Consider the following 20673-nt stretch of genomic DNA (forward strand, 5'->3'; position numbering starts at 1 on the left):
ACCCCCCGCCCAGCCCCACAATATGCACTTCACAGAAATCCTTTAAAGATCTGCAGGTTTTGCAAAACTTACTCCACCCCAATATAAGACACTTTCATCCCATTTCCACGAACATCTGGAGCTCCTTCAAACATTCAAAACTTCACACAAACACGCTTTTTCTTTTTACAAGTGTCTCTTAAGATACATGGCTCACTAGACAATTAGCAAATAAAAACCACATAAAAGCATAATCATGATACTTTGTCACAACTTAGCAAATATTTGTCATGTGGCTGGTAAGCTTTTAGGAAAACGTGTATTTTAATATCAGCATTTTTTACAGGGAACTGCAAGAACCAGCCACAGGAGAAAAACTGCTAGGAGCTAATTATTCTTTCTGGATACTTTAAAACACAGGTAGCATTTTTTCCAACCTTCAAACTTTTTGCAAAGGAAAAAAAAAAAAACTTTTCAGGGGAGGAACAGAACAACCACCAAAAAAAAAAATAGCCACAGGCTGTCATTTCACAGCTCTGCAGAGGTAATCAGGCTGCTGGGAAAATGTTACTTGAGCCTTAAATTAGGCTTGTAAAAGTTACAGAGGAAACACTGTATCTCCTTGGTAGAAAACCTGCCACTTGCAGCTTCAACCTGGAAAACCTCAGCCTGTCTGCTGGCCATCACACCAGGGGCGCAGGGACTAAAGACCAATAGAGCTAGGCAGCAAAGGACAGGAAAATGAATGAGCCCACGCCTCCAGGTAAGGATGCTCCCATGCCTGCCTTCGCCACCAACACAAGTCAGGTGAGCACGCTGCTTAAGGATGCAAATTCTCTGCCCCTGACTGTTCTTCACCACCTGGGCTAGAGAAAAACATCTCTTTGCATGGACAAACCCAGGTTTACAGAGGCATAAAACTGGGCACGTTCTACGGTGGGTGGGTGGGGGGGTTCAGAAAGGGCTCCAACCTTGGTGCTTTGGGCAGCATCAAGATTTCCCCGGCGTGATGGCGCAGTGGCTAAAGTCCTCGCCTTGCACGCCCGGGATCCCATATGGGTGCCAGTTCTAATCCCGGCAGTTCCGTTCCCTGCTTGTGGCCCGGGAAAGCAGTCCAGGACGGCCCAAAGCCTTGGGATTCTCCACCCATGTGGGATACCCGGAAGAGGCTCCTGGCTTCGGATTGGCTCAGTTCCAGCCATTGCAGCCACCTGGAGAGTGAATCATCAGACCAAAGATCTTCCTCTCTCGTCTCTCCTCTCTGTATATCCGCCTTTCCAATACAAATAAAATAAATCTTTAAAAAACAAAAAGACTTCCCCTTGTTCTTTTGCCCTAAAATTCTGCCCCATGAGACAGAAGCCAGCGCTGTGAAAACAAAAGTGAAAGTGGCTGCCGCTTCTCCCACCACCCTGCGCCCCCCGTGTACCACATCTGTTTTGTGGTACACACACACACACACCTGCACACACGAGCTGCTCTTTTCTGAGCAAGCCACGTGTGGACGGACTTTGTGTACTTTTACCCTGTCTTAGTAATGCAGTTTTTGTCAAGCTTTCATTTCTCGCCTTTGAAATGACTCTCTAATGTGAGACCGCATTTTAAACCCAATAAAAAATTTTAAAAATAAATCCCAGAAAAGTAAAACCCCTTGAAAGTCATTTCCCTCCACCTTAGTGCTTGCTTTAGCCTGGGTAAGAAACCAAGCCCTCAGGACCCAACACCAGATTTACGAATCTGACTCTTCCGGATGCATGTTTTGCAATGTGCTGGTGGTTCAAAGGTCACTTTGACAGGTGTGGAAGGGCTGGGGGGTTGGGGAGGAAAGAGTCGCTGTTTCCCACTCTGGGCTGGAGGGCGCACTATGACACTTCAATTACGCTGCATTCATATTTCTGCAGGTATCTAGGAACTCTGAAATATGCAAATACACCTACAACGGGTTCCATTCAAAAATGTACTCCATGTTCAACGGGTCCATTTTGACCTTGGTTGCGCTATACAATTTCACTTTAGCGACCCAAGTATTAACAAGATAAACAGAATGCAAAATCATTCGGGGAAACCTGCCGTTCAGCTGGCAGGATTTTTGTAAGGCTTTTAGTAACAAGGGGAACACAATGTGTCCACAGTGCTGGCAGCTCCCTCTGTGGACTCAAGCTTTCCAAACCTTCAAGTCCCTTCGGCCTCTTGGCAGTGTTAAAAATGTTGCTGCATGGAAGTCCTTTCAGCAACTTGGCAAGTCTATCCAAAAACTACACATCAAATACGTTCTTGGGGACGATGATCCTGCTTGCACGCAGGGGACTGCTCCGAGGAACCGCACGGTGTCCTTGCCACGCAGAAACGGGAGCAGCTGCTTCACAAACAGGAAACACTACACAACACGTCGGTGTCAAACTACAGGCGACAGGCACAGACATACTGCGCCGGCGACTCCACCTGCTAGTCAAGCCCAGGAGGGACCCTGACTCGGTGCACATCAAAGGGAAGGCTCTTTTGGGGACTACCGGGTGCTTGGGGTGAGCTGTGCAAAGGCACCTGGGCAAGGTGACAAAGGAGGCATAGCTCGAAGCTCCAGGCCACTCCCCTTAGCATGCAGAGCAAAGGGCCTCATTCCGAAGCGCCCTCTTTCCAGGCGATGCAGCCACGAGGTTGTCAACTGCACGCACAAGGCCTTTTTCAGTTGGGCCTGCAGTATCTGCAGGCTCCCTGATGCTTCAGGAGCAGCGCAGCTGGCTGCGAAAGTGGGGCAGTGGGGACGAGGACCTGACAGGTCGCGGCTACCGAGGACTCGTGGTCTAACGGAGGCGGAGCTGCAGGAACGAGGCCCGCTCCGGCAGGGGCCCCGTCAAGTCGAGGCTGGTGTGACAGACAGGACACAGATGCGACAGGGGTCACACATCTCTGTGCTGCTCAGCTCATAGGGTCCTCTTAAGCAGCCAGAGAGAGAGAGAGAGAGAGAGAGAGAGAGAGAGAGGAATCACTCCCACCCCACAGTCTGGAAAAGCTGACTTCAGTAAGCCAGCAAGAGCTGGGGATCAAATCCAGAACTAAATGACTCAACCGCTCTTTCCAGGGTGGGTCCAAAGGAGGCACCGGGGGGGTGGGTGGAGGGGCCCCCGAGCCAGGCAACCATAAACAAAGGCATCGTGTCTCCTGACTCTGTGTGACCCCCAGGATGTGGTGGCATGGGGTGCAGTGAGCGCTGGAAGCTGCAGGGCGCTCTTTGATTGGATACTCAAAGCAGCCCCTTTTGCACAGGAAGCTTCTGAGGGTAGCTATGGGCAGCTGTGACCCAGGCAGGCCAGGGAGCACAGGTTAGACCTCTGCATGTCCCCAGGCCTCGCTGGCCAGGGCCTGCCTCTCCACACCAGGGCTTCTTATGACCCCGTCACTCACAGGACGCACTGCTTCGCAAAACTCCAAGCCTTTGTGCTTTGCAATACATTTTCAATATCAGGAACCAGAATGTTCTTTCTCCTTCCTGGATTCAAAATGTATACCTGTTCTTTAAGGCCACTTCCAGCTTCTCTTCTTCCACAGGCCTTTCCTGTTGCCCCAGCATACTCCAAGTCTTTTGCCCTTAGGAGCACTTGCACACCCATCTGATATTTCATTTTATACTGCAGGTGGACGGCTCATATTTGAGTTGAGAGCTGGCCTCTCGGATCATCACGGACCAAGGGCAGGCTAGAAGTGCTGTGCATCGGCCCCAGAACGGAGAGGTCCCGTTTCCCATTGCATTTCAGCCTAGGATACGTTTCTATTGCCTAACAGCAAAGTTACAACAACTGACTGAGAAGTGGCAGACTTACGGCCGTTGGCTGGAGGCAGGCTGGTGCTGTGTTTCCAAGACACAGCAGGTAAGGCAGGAAGGCAGGCTGCAGGTAAGAGGGAGGACTCTAGGAAAACACAGAGTTCCCACCAGGAACTCACACCTTTACCCTGGGGGTGGAGGGGCATGGGGGATGGGAGAGGCTGCCATCAATCATCTGCACTGGAGCCCCGCCTCACTTCTCAGGAGCTCAGGATGGGAAGGGCGCGAGTGGCACCAGGTTTCCATCACTGAGACACACGGTTACGCATCGGCTTCTCCCAAAGGGCCCACACACCAGGACCGGGGCAGGGAGCTCACAGGAAGGGGAAGAGCCGAGGGTGCCGAGATGACCCAAGCGGTCACATGAGATGGAACCTTCTGGCTAACCCTTACAGATCAACGGCACATCCGCTGACCTAACATTTTGCTTGCTGTGGCTCTGTCTCCCCCTTGCCTAGGGGCTGCCACTGTGGTGTGCGTCAACCAGCAGGCCTGATGCCTCCTCGCCCGCCTCTGGCAACACAACTTGGAACTGTCCCCAAAAGCCCTCCCCCATACCTCGCTCTTGAATGGCCACCTGCCGTATCCTCTACGCCAACCTTGCAGGCAAGTTTGGACATGGGTGCTGGCCTCTCTCAGACTGCCCAGCAGGATACGGAAACCACACAGACAGAGGGGGTTGGCTGTACAACGCGGCTATCGACTGCACAGCCTGCACGCCGGGTCCTGATGCGCGCTCCTACAGAAATGAACACGTAATCTACACGAGTTACCTCTGGTCAATTACAAATTCATGGTTTTCCAAGGAAACTCTAGGTCCACACGAAGACCACAAGCTACACAATTTGCAAGTCCTGAAACTTTAAAGGGGCCTAAGTCACAATCCTAAAAGACCACTTTCTGTCAGCTACACATTTTTCCACTAGATAGAAAGGGGGAGGTGGTGAGATTTTTTTCTTTGCACACAAGGAAAAATAAAATCCACTGAGCTGGCCCACTCCAAGTTGCCGCAAGCAACGCTCCACTTTCATCCGGCCGGTGTCCACTGACCATAGAGCCATTTCCGAAAAAAAAAAACGCAGTCCCCAAATACTTTAAATTACATAGCAACGAGAACCCCCTACTCTATAAGCATTAGAAAGACGCACCCCAATCTCAACAACTAAAAATCGACTCCATAAATTCCATTCAACAACTGGAAGCAGAAAAGCTCTGCCACTTCGGAGAACTCTTCCCGCACTCTCACACACACACACACACACACACACGGGGTCACTGACAGCCAGCACGTGTTGAAAGCCCCCAGGAGACTTAGAGCAGCTCTCCTACCTATGAAATTTTTTTTTTCTTCTTCAGATCACAAAATAATACATGGCTATAAACTGCAATTCTGCCCGGAACCTCAGAGATTCCTAAAGACCTCCATTGTCAAGGCTGGCAAAAAAAAAAAACTGAAGAAGAGCCCTTACCTGGTGCAGGCTGCCGCTCATTGCACTCCGTGGAGATCAGAATCTCTATGGCTTTCACAAAGTGTTCCGTGTTCTCAGAGCTGCAAGAAACAAAAGCTTTATTGGAGACCTCTGGTCCTAAAAAAAAAAAAAAAATGAACCGTGCCCATTTAGGCACCCATAACCTTGCACGGCTAACTGTGAAGTCCCAAACGTTCCAATACAGTTGTGGGCCAATCCGGTGGCCACCACCCATCCCCGCAAGAAGCCCAGAATCCCGGGTGCCCTTCTTTCTCTTACCTGGCTGCAGGGAATCTAAAAAGCAGAGGGCTGAAGATTTCTGCGAGCACTCTTGCACTTAAGAGATTCTTGTTGGAGGACTGTGAGAGCTTGAAGAAATGTTTAAGCAAATGCTGCAGCGTGAGCCAGTGCTGAGGAGGGACGCCAGGCAAGCGGATGAGCTTCTTCAACACCTGCATGTAGTCCCCGGGGCTTTGTATTTCTTCATGTTAAAGGGAGAGAGAGAGTGGGGGGCAAAATAAATAAATAAATAAAAATGCATGACTATTTCCAGTCTCTCTTCCTCCTGGACCACTGTGAATCTCTGTTCTAGCGGCCGGAGTCACCTAACAAGCCATGAAGGGGAGCAGAGAAGACTTCTGCTCTGCTCAGCAGAGAATGCATTGTGAGAAAGTAGAAACGTAAGAAGCTCTTCCTGTTGCAGAAACCACAGGCCGTGCAGGGTGTTCTAGCGCAAACCTGCCCAGCTGCTAGGCAGATTCAAGCCGATGGGCTGGCTGGCTGGCTGGCTGGCTGGCTGGGAGGAGGAGGAGACTGGTATCATGGGGTTTGACTCTGAAGGTGAGGAACCACAGCTTCCTGTGCTCAGAGCACTCAACTAAGCCGTGGGCTCCAAACGTCTGCAGTCCCCTCACCGTCCCTGACCTCTCTCAACACGTCTGGCTGCTTATGTCCACTTGGAGAAGATGGTCAGAACCCTCTCCGCAGCCTGGACCCTACCTAGTCCTGCCTGGGCCTCTGATTCGGGCATTTCCTTCACAGGGGTTGTTGCTACTGCTGGAAGGGTAATAAGCAGTTGTTGCCACATGCCTATCAGCTTCCTAAGCAAGTGGGAGTCTGACTCTCCTCCAGGGGACAGTGAGGGCCGGTGTGGGAAGGAGTGGTGGTGGTGGTGTGGGGAGGACCATTCACCCCCTAAACATGCAGCATTTGGTTGGGCCACAAGGATACCCACCCCTCAAAACATGCCCCCCCCCAATCCTGGTCCTTCCTGGAGAGGAACCCACCTTGGGCTAAGGAGACCATCTCGCTGTACACAGCTATGGGAATGATGGGATTGGGTAAGTCCAGGAGATAGCGTTTGAAGGCATCGGCTAAGACGTGTACATCCAACACTGTGAAGTCCACGGCCGCTGCGTCTAGGAAAGCAACATTTTAAGAAATCTTTCAGATATTTATTTTGACTTAGATGTGAGCCCGGAAAGGAAGGGAGAGGAGGACAAACACGAGGCATGAAGTGGTTTGATTATGATTTATTAGAGGTGGCTCGCGGCATCAGGGTAGCACAGCTCTGCTCGCTGTAGCTTGGACCCACACTTACTGTCAGCACTGAACACGCCTGGCCCGGGATTGCCTGGAGCCCACTCCCAGACTCCAGTACAATAAAAACCAGCATTGCTGTTCTAGGCTGAACCGTGTTGCACCCTGTCCAGCTCCGAGGGTGCAAGCCTAACCTCCCACCCCTGTCCCTGCACACCGCAGAAAGTGACCGTGAACTGGAGAAGGGGCCTTGTGGAACAGGCCATCAAGTAAGAGGGAGACCACGAGCAGAGCCCCTGATCAAACTGACAGGTGCCCTTGGAAGAGCGGAGGGTGAGTACAGAGAGAGAAAGAGAAAGAGAAAGAGAAAGAGAAAATGAAAGAGAAAGGAGAGGGCAGGGGAGGGGAGAGAGGAGAAAGGATGGGAGGGGAGGGGAGAGGAGGGGAGGGGAGGAGAGGAGGAGAGGAGGAGAGGAGAGAGGAGAGGAGAGGAGAGGAGAGGAGAGGAGAGGAGAGGAGAGGAGAGGAGAGGAGAGGAGAGGAGAGGAGAGGAGGAGAGGAGAGGAGAGGAGAGGAGAGGAGAGGGGAGGGGAGGGGAGGGGAGGGGAGGGGAGGGGAGGGGAGGAGAGGAGAGGGAGGGGAGGGGAGGGGAGGGTATGGGAGGGGAGGGGAGGGAGAGGAGGAAAGGGGAGGGGAGGAGAGGGGAAGGGAGGAGAGGGGAGGGGAGGAGGAGAGGAGAGGGGAGGGGAGGAGGAGAGGGGAGGAGAGAGGGGAGGGGAGAAGAGGGGAGGGGAGGGGATAAAAGGGGAAGAGAGGAGAGGGGAGGGGGGAAGAGAGGGTAGGGGAGAGGAGAGGGAAGAGGGGAGAGGGGAAAGAGGAGAGGAGAGGAGGGGAAGGGAGGGGAGGAAAGGGGAAGAGGGGTGAGGAGAGGAGAGACATGCCAGGGACACAGGCCCAGAGGAACGACAGGGGAGGGCGAACGTGCAGGGGTGAGGCCTCAGGGAACAGCAACCCTTGCCCTCCAGTGCCCAGATTTATAGACACACTCTGGGGGGTGGTCCTGCTCTGCCTGGGAAGTGTTCTGGCTGGGAATGGGCATTCAGGCTTAGCAAATGTTTCCTCAAACCTCACTAGAAAGATGCGGAATGCAAAGATCCCAATGGGTGCTGACATGCACTGCATCTCAGTATCAGTCCACATCAGCACACAGAGACGTTAGAATTTTAGCCCCTGATTTCAAGAACATCCAGAAGACAGACTAGCACTCTCTCTTAAGGATCTCCCCGCAGGCAGACTACAGCCAACTGCACCTATGGACGTCCCTACCCCAGGATGAAAGCTGACAGGTGCAGCCGCTGTGTGCTGTATTTTCTATCCAGGAAAAGAGCCCAGACAGTTTGATAATGGGCCATGCTTCTCAAAACGACTGGGAGCGCTCACGGTGTGCAACCCCTAGGATCCTTTGGGGCAGAGAGAGACAGAATGCTCAGCAGAAAGAAGGGATAAGACAGAGCAGGAAGGCCCCAGGACTCCTGGAAGCGAGAGGCAGCACGAGGCTGTTGCTGAAGCCGAGAAGGAAATCTGGAGGGAGGCTGACTCAGACGAGCAAAGGTGGCACAGGGAGCTACACCTTGACCCAGCTTGATGAAATGCAGCGTGCGCAAGAAACTGCAAAGGAGTTTTGCTCATCTGAAGTCAAGTGATGGGGTCTGAATTCTGCTGCAGCTAAGAGAACAGGAAACCCTATCCAGAGCCAATTTCCCTGGGCGGCTGTCTGGATTCCATAGTAGCTTAGGAGAAAGAGAAAGCAACAAAGTAGCAAGCCACTAGATCCTCCGGAGTTTAGTCCCTCTAATCTGAGCTTAAGCCAGCAGCGTGAACTAAATTGGCCTCCCCAAGCAGGTAGATGTTGTCAAAGATAAACAGGCCATAGGACAAAGCTCTTAAAAAAAAAAAATCACAGATAGGTCAGCGGGAGGAAAGTTAGGTGGGGCAAAGTGTTACAATCACTTAAATGTCTTGCAAAGGGCAGCCTGAGAGGTTTCTCCTCCCTGACAAGTGTGGGGGGTGCAAAACCAGTATGCGCAAGTTAAGGACCCCAGAAATTCGGTCCAAGTGTAATCAAACACTGCCCAATCATGGGGCGAGTGCAGTGCCACAGGAAGCCCACTCCCGCCCCTGCCAGCCCCCAGACACTGTCTCTCTGGCAAGCTGCAGGGCCTCCTGTCTGCTGCTTGCCTGTGTGCTACGCTGAGTTTGCTCATTTGGGAAACTGCGATGCATCACTTGGCAACAGTGAATGAACATCAGGCCTGTAAATACACGCTGGGCCCTCCCTTACGCACGGCTTCCCTCTGCACACCTGTGTGCTGAAAAGTGGTCCCCCATGAAGACACTGCCCAGCAGTGTGGTCCCCGAGTGGAGAGCCTGTGTCACCTGGCTGACAGCACCTCCAGGGCACGGATGCAGACTCACCCCTGCCCCTCCCGCATCCCCCAGCATCCCTGGAAGCCCAGCACTGCAGCCACCCCTGCTCCTCCAGCATCCCTGGGAGCCCAGCACTGCAGCCGCCCCCTGCTCCTCCCTGCAGCCGGGCTGCACTGTGTCCGCTCAACCAGGCTCTGCATCTGAAAGGGCCCTCCTCAAGTGTGAATGAAAACATCTCATGCATGCCCCAGGAGTAGCCCAGCTAAGGAGGTCAGATTCCACTGGGACAGGAGACACGGCAAGGTTTATTTTATGCTTACGATAACATAACTTCCAGAATTCCTTGGAGTGTCAGACTTCCACTGTGTGGGACTCCCGCAAAGCAATAACCCAAACATGCCCTTGCAGGAGCATGCTCATGGTTCCTGTGTGATGAAGTTTGAGGAGCTAGGTGAGCCCTCTGGCAGGGTGGCAGGCATCGGCCACTCGCTTCTGCCTTGGGTGTCCCTGACTGCCCGTGGGACCGCTGACCAGCACCTTCTCCAGCACTTAACTCCACACCCCCAACTGATCTCTATTAAGGTGAGAGGTTCTCGGTGGAGGGGTACAGGCCGGGGAGGGAGGGCAGGAATCCCCTCTCCCTGGAGACGCCTGACAACGTCCAATGACATTTTTGATTGTCACAACTGGGGTGGTGTGCTCCCAGCACCCAGAGTGTGGGAGATCTCTCTGCGTGCTGGGATCACACACTTAGCACGCAGAAGCACATCCTACGACGCACATCGGTTGCCTGATCTGCTCCAAGAGAAACCAACACGACAGGCAACAGATGGAGCAGAAAGAAGAGAACAAAAGCTCCCTGCTTGTGACCTGGGAAAGCAGCTGAGAAAAAAAGAAGAAGAGGAAGAGGAGGAAGATGAAGCAGCAGCAGGAAGAGATGAAGCAGACAGAAAGGAAAGAAAAAAGAACAAGGCCTCTTGGAGTCAGCTCATTTTGGATCCCGTTCTGGCGCTTTCCCTCTGCCCCTGAAAAATGTCAGGGAGATGAGCGATTCCCCATCCACCCATGACATTGACACTGCAAGCTTAATTAGTAGGTGCTAATGGGAGCGGGCTGCTGTCCTCCGAGGGCAGCAAGGGTTGGCCGGAAAGCAAGGCTCGTGCAGTTCTTAGTTGTAAATGACTTACTCTGGAGCAATGTCCTCCAGGATATTGGGATTTGTTTTATGTACAAAAGAAAAACCTTGGAGCTGCAAACTGTTCTGCAAGATCCACTTGCAAATCTGGACACACCGGCTCTTTTTTTTTTTTTTGGCCACAGCTTTCACGTGCATAGCTCAGGATCCAAATGCAACCTGTTGTCTAGGAGTTGTGCGTTTCGCCCCAACAAGCAGAAAACAGCTTTTGTCAAGGCACACCGCTGACGTGAACCCTGGTGTTTGTTCCGTCTCGCGGTGGTGTATATTTTTTTAAGCTAAACGATATTATTTGGCATCATTCACATCACTAACCACCGTTTCGCAAATGGCTTTCGATTCAAAGGTCTCTGATGTCTAAACACTTCCTGTGACTTCTAACAAGTTCAATGTGTCCAATTTGTTGACCAAAACATATACAAGCACCTGCCTTTCAATTGATTAACAAAAGTACTCAGTGTTCCCTGAAGCCTTGAAAAAGTTGGTAGAAATAGAGAAAAATCAAAGCTTTCCATCCTGAATTTCTGCCAGTCAACTTCCAGTGACCAATGCTGCAGGGCAGTACAAGGGAAAATGAAACTTAAGAAAAAAAAAAAACCGCTGAAGTCTGAAAATAGAGTTACTTCTTGCTAATGACTTGGGCCCACTGTTTCTCTTTGCTAGCAATCTTGCTAAGTTGCCTCACTTCCAATTCCCATTTTCCAAGCATCACATGGGCATTCTTCGTACAATTACACTTCTGGAAGGAAATTCCAGAATTAGGCTTCATTCTTTGGGGTTCAAACATTCGGATTCAGTTATAAGAATGTGGGGCAAAAAAATTTTTTTTCTGGGGAAAAGGAAAGTACAAAAGAAGGAGAGTGCCACAGAAGACAGCTCGCTGGAACGATGGCAGACACAGGGGTTAGTGGTTTTATCCTGTCTGTGACAGAGGTGCGCGGAAGACAGGGCGAATCAGGCCAGCACCTGGCTGAACTCTTAGCGTCACTTAACCAATCGCATCCTGGCGATGCCTTGTTGCAGCTCACAAGCGCCAACTGCCTTCCATGCTTCCCCATCCTTCCATGCAGGGACATCAGCTAAGTTAGCTTCAGATCGACCACGGTGTGAGTACCAACACTACGTAGGAGCGGGGCAAACGACAGACCAGGGCTTTGCCAGGGAGTTGGCAAACTAGCACGCCACTGAAGGCAACAGTATCGCACGTGTGTCTGCCATGGAAAAAGCAAGCAGGAAAGGAGTCCAGCCACGGAGCCAGACAGAAATGAAAAGAGAAAAAGCAAAACGAAAGGGGAAAGACAAATTTATGAAGAGGTGACTAGTGGAAACGTTTGTTAAATGGTGTTGGTTAATACATATATATATACACATATAATCTGTGTGATTCTGGATGCGTTAGAGGCAGACCACAGAAGGAAGCGGGAAATGTGGTGGAAGGAGACAGGCAGAGGACTCTCAAGGCTTCCGTTCTCAGGGGCCTGTGTCCAGGATGGTGGTCCACCTGCTGCCAGCAGACACGCACGCACACACACAGGCCAGCACCCCTCAACTCAGGGCCTATGGCCGTGATGGAGGCCCACCTGCTGCCAGCAGACACGCACGCACACACACGCCAGCACACCTCAACTCAGGAGACGAGCTTCCAGGCACTGAGCCAGCCTGCTTCCCCAGCTGAGCCACACAGAAGGACCTGAGCGAGCCCGGTCAGAGCTTACATCTACCACGTCACACGGGGTGGGCTACACGAACACTTGTGTTCATTATGTACAAGGAAAAGGGGGAGGGCTAGCTAGCATCCCCCTCGGTGTCCACCGCTCCCACACACTCACCACCATCGAGAAGCTGCCGTAGTTCTGCCGGGCTGCTGGAGCTCTGTGTTCTGTAGAGGGTGGCACATTCCAGACCTAGGACCCCAAACAGACCGGATGTTCAATGCACTGCTTTCTGGAGCCCTTGGGACACATATGCTGGGTTCCATCCAGGAGCTAGCCTGGATGTGCCCACAATGGCTCTATGCCCATCCTTCCTCTTATCTGGTACATCAATAATGTTGGCCAAACCACCTGGCTACCAAGAAGCAAGTGATTCATACTTGTTCGATGTTCAAGGATTGAATAATTTCCATACAGTAACTGCAGGTCAGTTCATCTACAGTCATAAAGCACAGGCCGAGACTCTGCTCACGACCACTCCCCCAACCCCCCGCGCCAAAGCCTGTGTGTCTGCCGGCATGGTGTCCGCACACGGCAGACGGTAAGAAACAGATTTCAACAACATGCGAGAGACAAACGCAAAGCCACACAAGCCACACGGCAAAAGGCCCAGGACTGGAGGAAGCACTCACCTTTCTTCTCGATGGCTTCCACAAGCTTCCCAAGAAGAGGCGGGGCGACGTCAGGAGGGGCGAACTGCTCTGCCAGATCTGGAAGGGTCGAAGCTGCAAACAAACAGAATCCCGCTGTTGGCGATCCCATCTGGCGATGCTAGGTGCGCTAGACCAGATGAAGAGTCTCAAATACAAGACAATGTAAATAAATGACATCTGACAGGGGTGGGCCCCGTGCTGGGCCCCCGGTTTTGGCAGATCTACCCCAAATCTCCCAGGTTTGCTATGGCCTCCTCCCCAGGTCAGACGTTCCTGCCCAGGTGTGTGTTGGCTCCACGTGTGACCTGGAACTAGGGTTTACATGTGCAGGGGAGAGCCAAAGAATGGCTCAGGGCCCTGCTTCTCTCCACCTCACCACAGATCCAAGAAGCCCAAGGAACTCCACACCAATGTGTGTGGGGCATCCACAGGGCATAGAAAAGCTTTTAAGGGCCTGGCGCTGTGGCCTAGCGGCTAAAGTCCTTGCCGCCCTACACACACCCAGGATCCCATGTGGGTGCCAGTTCATATCCCAGAGACCCTGCTTCCCATCCAGCTCCCTGCTTGTGACCTGGGAAAGCAGCTGAGGATGGCCCAAAGCCTTGGGACCCTTCACCTGCGTGGGAGACTTATAAAAAAGCTTCTGGCACCTGACAGCGGATTGGCTCAGCTCCAGCTATTGCAGCCACCTGGGGAGTGAATCATCGGATGGAAGATCTTCCTCTCTGTCTCCCCTCCATTCTGTATATCTGACTTTCCAATTTAAAAAAAAAAAACAAATAAATTTAAAAAAAAAAAGGCTTTTCAAGGGGCCACTGTTGTGGCACAGCCCGTTAAGCAGCTGCCTGTGACCTCAGAGCCCCATACGGACTCCTTGCTGCTCGATTTTCAGTCCACCTTCCTGCTCGCTCATGTGTCTGGGAAAGCATGGGAGGTTGGCTCCGTGCTTGAACCCCCGCCACCCACCCGGGAGACCCAGCTGGAACTGTGCACATCCCCGGCTTTGGCCTGGCCCAGCCCCAGCCACCGTGGTCATGCAGGCAGCCAAGCAGCACCCAGACAAGCTAATGTCAGTCTTTCCATCATTCTGCCTTTCAAAAAAATAAACCTCAGAAATGAATTTTATTGGAAACTCCGGGAAGATGATTTCTAGCTCAACTATCTGGATGGGGGTACTTGGGTCTCCCCCTGTGTTCCTGCCCCAGGTTGCACGAACATCAGGCTAGACGTGAGGCCAACACGCGTGATCACTGCTCGCGTGACATCCGTGTAAGGCAGTGTGTAGCGGCTGCTGAAGCCTTTGCTCGCTCTTCTGTATCTCGGATGATTCACGTTAAGAAATGTGATGCCTGCATGTCTGACCACGTGTGAGACTGATACAAAAAAGTCACACTGGAGGACATTTACCAATAACTTTCTCCAACACTAGACAATGATAACCATCTCACTGCGAAAACAGCTTGAACCCATCTTCAGTCAAGAGCTCATGCTGAAACCTACCAGAAGAGGGCGCTAAACACATTCAACTCGGATTTCTCCAGCTGCAGACCACAAGGAACGCATCCAAGGCAAGGTCTGCAGGCGCAGCCCGATTATCAGCCATCCGTAAAGAACTACGTAGAAGGTTCCCCACCGGCGCTGCTTTGGAGCTGGCTTACATCATCACAGGCCGTCTAAATGCATCCTTGTGCTTCTTGCCTCACTCCCTGCGATTCCAGTGTGGGACTCTTCATCAGCCAGGCATCAGCTAAAGCCCTTATGTCAAATACTAAAGAACAGCACAGAATAACAACAGTCATGAGGCAGGGCCGGACCACCGATTTAGTTCTCAGAGAACGAAGAATGCTTCGGGTTATTTGGCAAGCCTGAACTCTGCTCTAGGAGCCTTCTGGGCTGCAGATGAACACACAGGGTACCACCACACCACTGTTCGCTGCTCATTGAGCCGGGATGAAAGAGAGCTGCACGCTGCGGGCATGTTCTACGGCAGTACAAGTGGCACAGCAGCCAGGCCTGGCAGAACTTTCTGTCTGCGTAGAAGTGGTCCCTACTCCTGCCCTCCAGGAGAGTGGCTACTGAGTGTACGAAACGTGGTCATCATGCTTAGGAAACTGCACTTTGAATGACGCAAGTTGAAATAGCTATTTGCAGCGAGTGACCTCAACAGGACAAAACACGGGTCTTAACAGCCCAAGTTAGGGCAGGCAGCAGCTGAACTCAATCTCCTGCAAAGACAACTGCTCAGCTTCCGGTGGGGCTGTCCTACTGCACGCCACCTCCCCTTCTACATTCTGCACTTCATCAGGGCAAATATTCATGTGGGGGACCTGCTGAGAACACACCCAGCAACAAGAACCCCCCTCCCCCAAAATCTCTACGTATGGTTCACATGCGACTGCATCAACGAAGTCTTCCAAATGAAATTCTTCCGTTTCAACCTTGTGAGTGAAAAACTGTGTAAAACTCCTGTGAAAGCGCAGACCATCTCATTTCCTCTGATAAACCGTAAGCCACTTCCTCGTCTTAGACGGCTCAAATGATGTGCTAACAAAAGTATCCTCCCCCACAAATACCTTCCGTGCTAAAGAACTGAAGCATCATCCTACGGGAACAGGAAATGGAAGGGAATCAGAAAGACAGAAATAGGACATAAGGAACGTTGCTGATTGGGATTAATCCATTTTCTTGGGGCTGCTCTTGTGGCTTAGTGAGTTAAGCTGCCGTGTGCAATGCTGGCACTGCACGAAGGTGCCTGCTACAGCAGCAGAGGATGGTCCAATACTCGGGTCCCTGCACCAGCGTGGGAGATCCAGAAGAAGCTCCTGGCTACTGAGTTAGGTGTGGGCCCAGCTCTAGTCACCGCAACATTTGGAAAAGTCAATCAGTGGATAGAAGATTCTCTGTAACTTTGCCATTCGACTATTCAACTAAACAAAACACGTATTTACTTCATTTATTTGCCAAGTCGACAGAGATCTTCCATTCAGGAATTTGACTCTCCCAAATGCTTACAACGGGGGTGGGGTTTGGCCTGGCTGAAAGAAGGTGCCAGAAACTCAAGCTGGGTCTCCCACGTGGGGACAGAAACCCGAAGACTTGAGCCTCGCCTACTGCCTCCAGGGCACAGGGAGCTGGAGTCAGCTGCTGAATCCTAGAAGCCAGGCCCTCAGAGAGGGACGGACGCACAGGTGTCAGGGCAGCGCCTTCCCCGCGGCTCCAGGCGTCCATCCTGCCGTCTCCGAGGCCCCACGGTCTCAGCACTTTGGCCCATTCAGGCAGGTGAGATTCACCCGCAATGACGCAGACACGCACATGCGCACCACGCCCGTGCAGCCAACACAAGTAAACACGCACGCAGAAGACAACCTTTGGCACCGGCGATGTGAGTGGAATAACTTTAGAAAGGTCTACCTCCTTCCAGAATCTTCGCGGCACGCTTTCTGCCCACAAATAAGGAAGTGAAAGGAAATGATAATGACGGATGTCATCTTATTCTGATTGAAATATGCACTCCGCACTGGTTACACTGCCGGGCTGCCACATGCTACGTGTTGGAAAAGGTTTCCATCTTTCTGCTCCAATTTAAAAAAAAACAACCAAACAAACAAACAAAAAACGGTAAACTCTTTGCTTTCTTTTTCCCTTCCAGTGTTTTTTTCAAAGAGAAAGTTTACGGACAGTTACCGTCAGCAATGCAACAGCAACTCCTTTACCTGTCCGGGTGTTTCTGTGACAACTCGAAGGGAGCTCTGAGGCCACAGACTTCTAACTCACCCCAGATTAGATCCTTCAAAAACTACACACAAATCTTAGGAAGCACAAATACTCCTCTTCCGAGAGGTTCCATTTCAAACTCGACTTTGCATATTGCACAACACGTTCGCTGTTCAAACTCTCCAATCTTCCCAAGTTAAGTTATCTGCCATGAGAGTTGCAAAAAAAAAAAAAAAAAAAAGTTTCAGGAGGAGAGAATTCTCCCCACCGCCACCCCCCACCACGAAGTAACAATTCAAGGATTTCCTATTCTCTGTACAAAGTCTGTGACTCAATGCTTTTCCCCTTTAAAATATTCCAAAAGGGGAATGGGATGGAAGCCCTGCTCTGGGGACCGGCTGGCTCCTCCCTTCAGCCACTTTGGGGGAACAGGGCCACTTACTATCAAAAACCTTACCAGAAAAATAAATCAATAAAATCAAAAAGTTCATCTGTACCACAAGCCTAAAACCTACGATTCCTTTCATCCCAGCAAATCCGCCAAGCTCACTATCTGCTTTCCCATTAGGTTCCATTTTACAGAATTCCAACAGGAAACCGACAATTGCTTAGGACCTGTTCAACTCGGCAAGTTGTTCTTTGAAAACATCATGCAACTGGACGCACCAAAACATAACAGACTAAAAAGAAAGAAAGGACACAGAGGGGAAAAAAAAAAAATATACCAGTCATGAGAACTGAGCGACCAAGCCAAAACGCCCACTCACAGAGCACGGTCCCCCGAAAGCTGCGGACATTTTTAGCACAGTCCATTTGTAAGAAGATTTGTATACCTGAATGAGGAATGCACCCCGGTTTGGAAGGCGGCGGCTGCTGCACAGTATAAAAATCTGGAAGACTGAGTCCACTCTTCAGAGCCTGGGTGAATTTGTAGATCCCTCGGCTACAATCCAATCCCAGTTTTTCGCTTCGCTGAATCATGCTTCGTCAAAAGCGATCAATCCCCGTTCAAGGGCGGAGGAAGGGAGACAGACCACCAGAACCCGAGACGCGGACTATCCCACGAGAGGCAAGGCATTTGCCTACGCTAGCGACAAGAACAGAGGCGACCAGGTGGCCCAGGTTGTCCGGAAGACTTTCTCAAGACACGCCACAGGCTGCGTTCTCCACTCGTCCTGCGCTGCCTTGCTCCAAGCCGGTGATAACCAATCACGCAAGGCGGAAGGGAGCCGGTTCTCCACACACACGCCCTTCCCAAACCACTGGATGGGGACAGGCCTCAACAGTCCCTGGGCCCCAGCCGCGTGTGGGAGACGGTGGCATTCTTCGCATCATGTGGTGCCAACAGTGCTGTGCAGTGCAAGCTGAAACCGGCACACAGCTGCACTTTCGGGAGCTATTCTCCATACAAAATGAGATTTGAGAGTCTGCGCCTGGCAGGGCCGAGTGGAAAGTTTAGAAACTCAAACACTGGGGCTCCAAAATCAGCCCAAGCCAAGAATGTCTTTACTGATGGGGGCAGCCTGGAAGTGGGTGAAACGCTGCCTTTTACTCAAAAAAAAAAAAAATGCAATACAAATATGCAGAAAAGAGAATGGCTGTGCCAGGCAGGGATGGATCAATATTAAATCGAGATGTTAGTCTGCCTACAAATTTTTGCTCAATTAGAACTTCATTTCTGTCTGGGGGAAAAAAAAAACCTCATGACTTCAAGTGAAAAGTGGGCAAAAATCGAACAGGTCTCAATTCTTCGCTTACAGGAGTTTTCTATCTTTATTCAAATCTTTTGGCTCAATAGTTACTATTCTGACCTACAGATTTCTGTACCTGCAGGGGACCACCCAGCATCACTGGGCTTTCATAAAGCAACGGAACAAAGAATCGAACTGTAACAGATAGAACGCAACAAGCATGGACTCCTTAGTTTGGGGCCACGCTTGTTTATACCTGTACTGTTGATCACTTCCATACCACTGATGAAAAGCATGGGGCGTTCCTACTGACTGAGAATCATCTTAGGCAAGGTCATCAACTTGAACCCCAGTTTTTCGATCGGTACAATGGAAAGAATTGAGTGAGGCAATGGGGCCTAAAGGAATCACACGAATAGAGATGGCACAGACTCCCCACGTGAAGAAACAAAAATCAAATGTGTAGTCACTAAGATCAGGATTATTTATGGGAAATTTATTATTATTGATAGATTTTTTTTGTTTCTCAATTACCTAGTTGCGGTGGCAAATTTGAACACCAGACTCTATTGTAATTGAGACAGAAAGAGTTGAGGACAGCATTGTGCCCTAACAGGTTTAAGCTGCCACTTATCAACTCACAACTCAAACTGGACGATTCTGGCTGCTCTGCTTCCAGTCCAGCTCCTTGCCGCAGTGCCCAAGGAGCAGTACAGGATGGACCAAGATGGGACTCCTGGCTTCAGCCCATCTCTGGCTGGCAGCAGCCATGTGGGGAGGGAACCAGGTGGATGGAAGATCTCCCTCCGCCTCACTGCCTTTCAAATAAATAAGTCCATTTAAAGCAAAACAAAAACCAAGTCTTCTCACTGCTTTTTAAGGTGACAAGCTAGATCGATGACAAATATTTGCTCTCTGCCTTTTGCTCCACATAGAGACACCTTTCTTTAAGTTACGACTAAACCATATTTTTTCTAGATCAAACTTTTTTTTACCCAAGAGGACTAGGACACTCACTAATTCTATTTTGAGATATTAGACGGCACTTTTCCGAATGTGAAGCAAAAATGAGTTTGAAGATGCGATGAGTTACACTGAGCTGGGCAGAAATCAGAACCTTTTTCAGAGGATGAGGGGGGAAACCCTAGGGACAATTAAACACTGGGAAAATAAGTCTTCATGTAGATCGTCTGCAGAGCACTGAGAGGGAACTGAAAGACCTGCGGCCGGCTGACTTAAACTGCAAGCCAGTAACACTATCACACACTCCAGGCTTTCGTGTCTGTGAGCTGATCTCCCGCCCCACACAGCGCAAGGTGAGGTGAGCTCCTGTGCCCATTCCGTGGATTTCTAGATACCACCCCTTGATGCCCATTTCGTGGATTTCTAGATACCACGCATTGGTCATCGGAAGGCCTTGGCTCAAGCCCTTGAGTGCGGGGATAACAGACGTAAGACTGCTCTTCACCCTGGGCGGGTGAGACTAATTAACTGTGATTCTTATCACTAAAGTCTGATCCAAAGATTACAATTTTACCATGTTTAGCAAACTGAAGTGCTACCCAGAAGGCAAATGAGGAAAAAAAGCAAGACTTCCCTCCCCATCAGGAACCTGTACAGTTCCTACTTAAGGACAGCAGAGGACAACGCAGGGAGAGGAGAAACATCTCTCGTGATCCAGATGTGTAAGTTGCGCGTGTGAGCGCTCAGCCATTGGCTAGAAGAATGACTGACCTGGGGACCGCACCCCCACACGGAGTGCCCCAGGGACCTGCTGCCATGTTATCTTTCTTAGCAGCGACAGACTGTACGGTCTTCATTATGCCCCAATTTTTAAAGTGAGGAGACGCATCGGGCAGGTGTCACAAGCTGTCTCTAAGCAGTGCCCGGGGGGCTCCGTGTGGTCCCACTTCACCCAACAAACTGTGCGTGTCTGTAAGACAGCAGCGGAGGTTTCTCAAAGGCCCAAGCTCCCTGCCTAACTTCCAGGGTAACTACACGGAGCTCTTACAGGACACACATAAGGCACACACAGCCTTCCTCTGAGAATTCCATCTTGGTCACAGCCAGTTTTTGTACCCCTCCACCTCCCATGCCCAAATCAGCAAATTCAATACGTTCTCCCTATATCCCACCCAGGAATGAGGAACCTTTTCTCTTCCAAGGGCGCTCTGGATGTTGATAACATCATTTGTGGCCCCCCGCACAAAATTATCAGCTTCAAAAATGAGCCTGTTACAGATTGACTGAATTTCCGAGTCCAATCTGCAGTGGCCTTGGCAGGGCAGGGCAGATGGCTGTGTGGGCGTTCTTTGGCTCACGCACCCCTCAAATGAACTGCAGTCCAAGAACTCTGCGCAGACCAGTGATGGGCCCTTGGGGGAGCCACACGACTCAGCTGGGGCAGACCGTCAACTCTGCTCACTTCTCTCCCCCTAAAATCCAATGACAAATTTCAGAGTCAGACTTAGGCA

General features: G+C 51.0%; 1 protein-coding gene across 2 annotated transcripts in view; it reads right to left on the reverse strand.

Moving 5' to 3' along the window:
* The window catches only part of PIK3R1 (phosphoinositide-3-kinase regulatory subunit 1), an 81734-nt gene that overhangs the window by 14244 nt on the left and 46817 nt on the right, over nucleotides 1-20673 (reverse strand). For both annotated transcript variants that reach the window (XM_040979071.1, XM_040979072.1), the window contains exons 3-7: nucleotides 12774-12866; nucleotides 12259-12333; nucleotides 6555-6686; nucleotides 5548-5749; nucleotides 5269-5348 (exon numbers count right to left, since the gene is read on the reverse strand). In XM_040979071.1, the coding sequence (XP_040835005.1) occupies nucleotides 5269-5348; nucleotides 5548-5749; nucleotides 6555-6686; nucleotides 12259-12333; nucleotides 12774-12866 (582 nt within the window). The remainder of the gene's footprint in view (nucleotides 1-5268; nucleotides 5349-5547; nucleotides 5750-6554; nucleotides 6687-12258; nucleotides 12334-12773; nucleotides 12867-20673) is intronic.

Source organism: Ochotona curzoniae, unplaced genomic scaffold, assembly GCF_017591425.1.
Source record: "Ochotona curzoniae isolate NIBS_2020 unplaced genomic scaffold, NIBS_Ocur_1.0 contig_293, whole genome shotgun sequence".
Lineage (NCBI taxonomy): Eukaryota > Metazoa > Chordata > Mammalia > Lagomorpha > Ochotonidae > Ochotona > Ochotona curzoniae.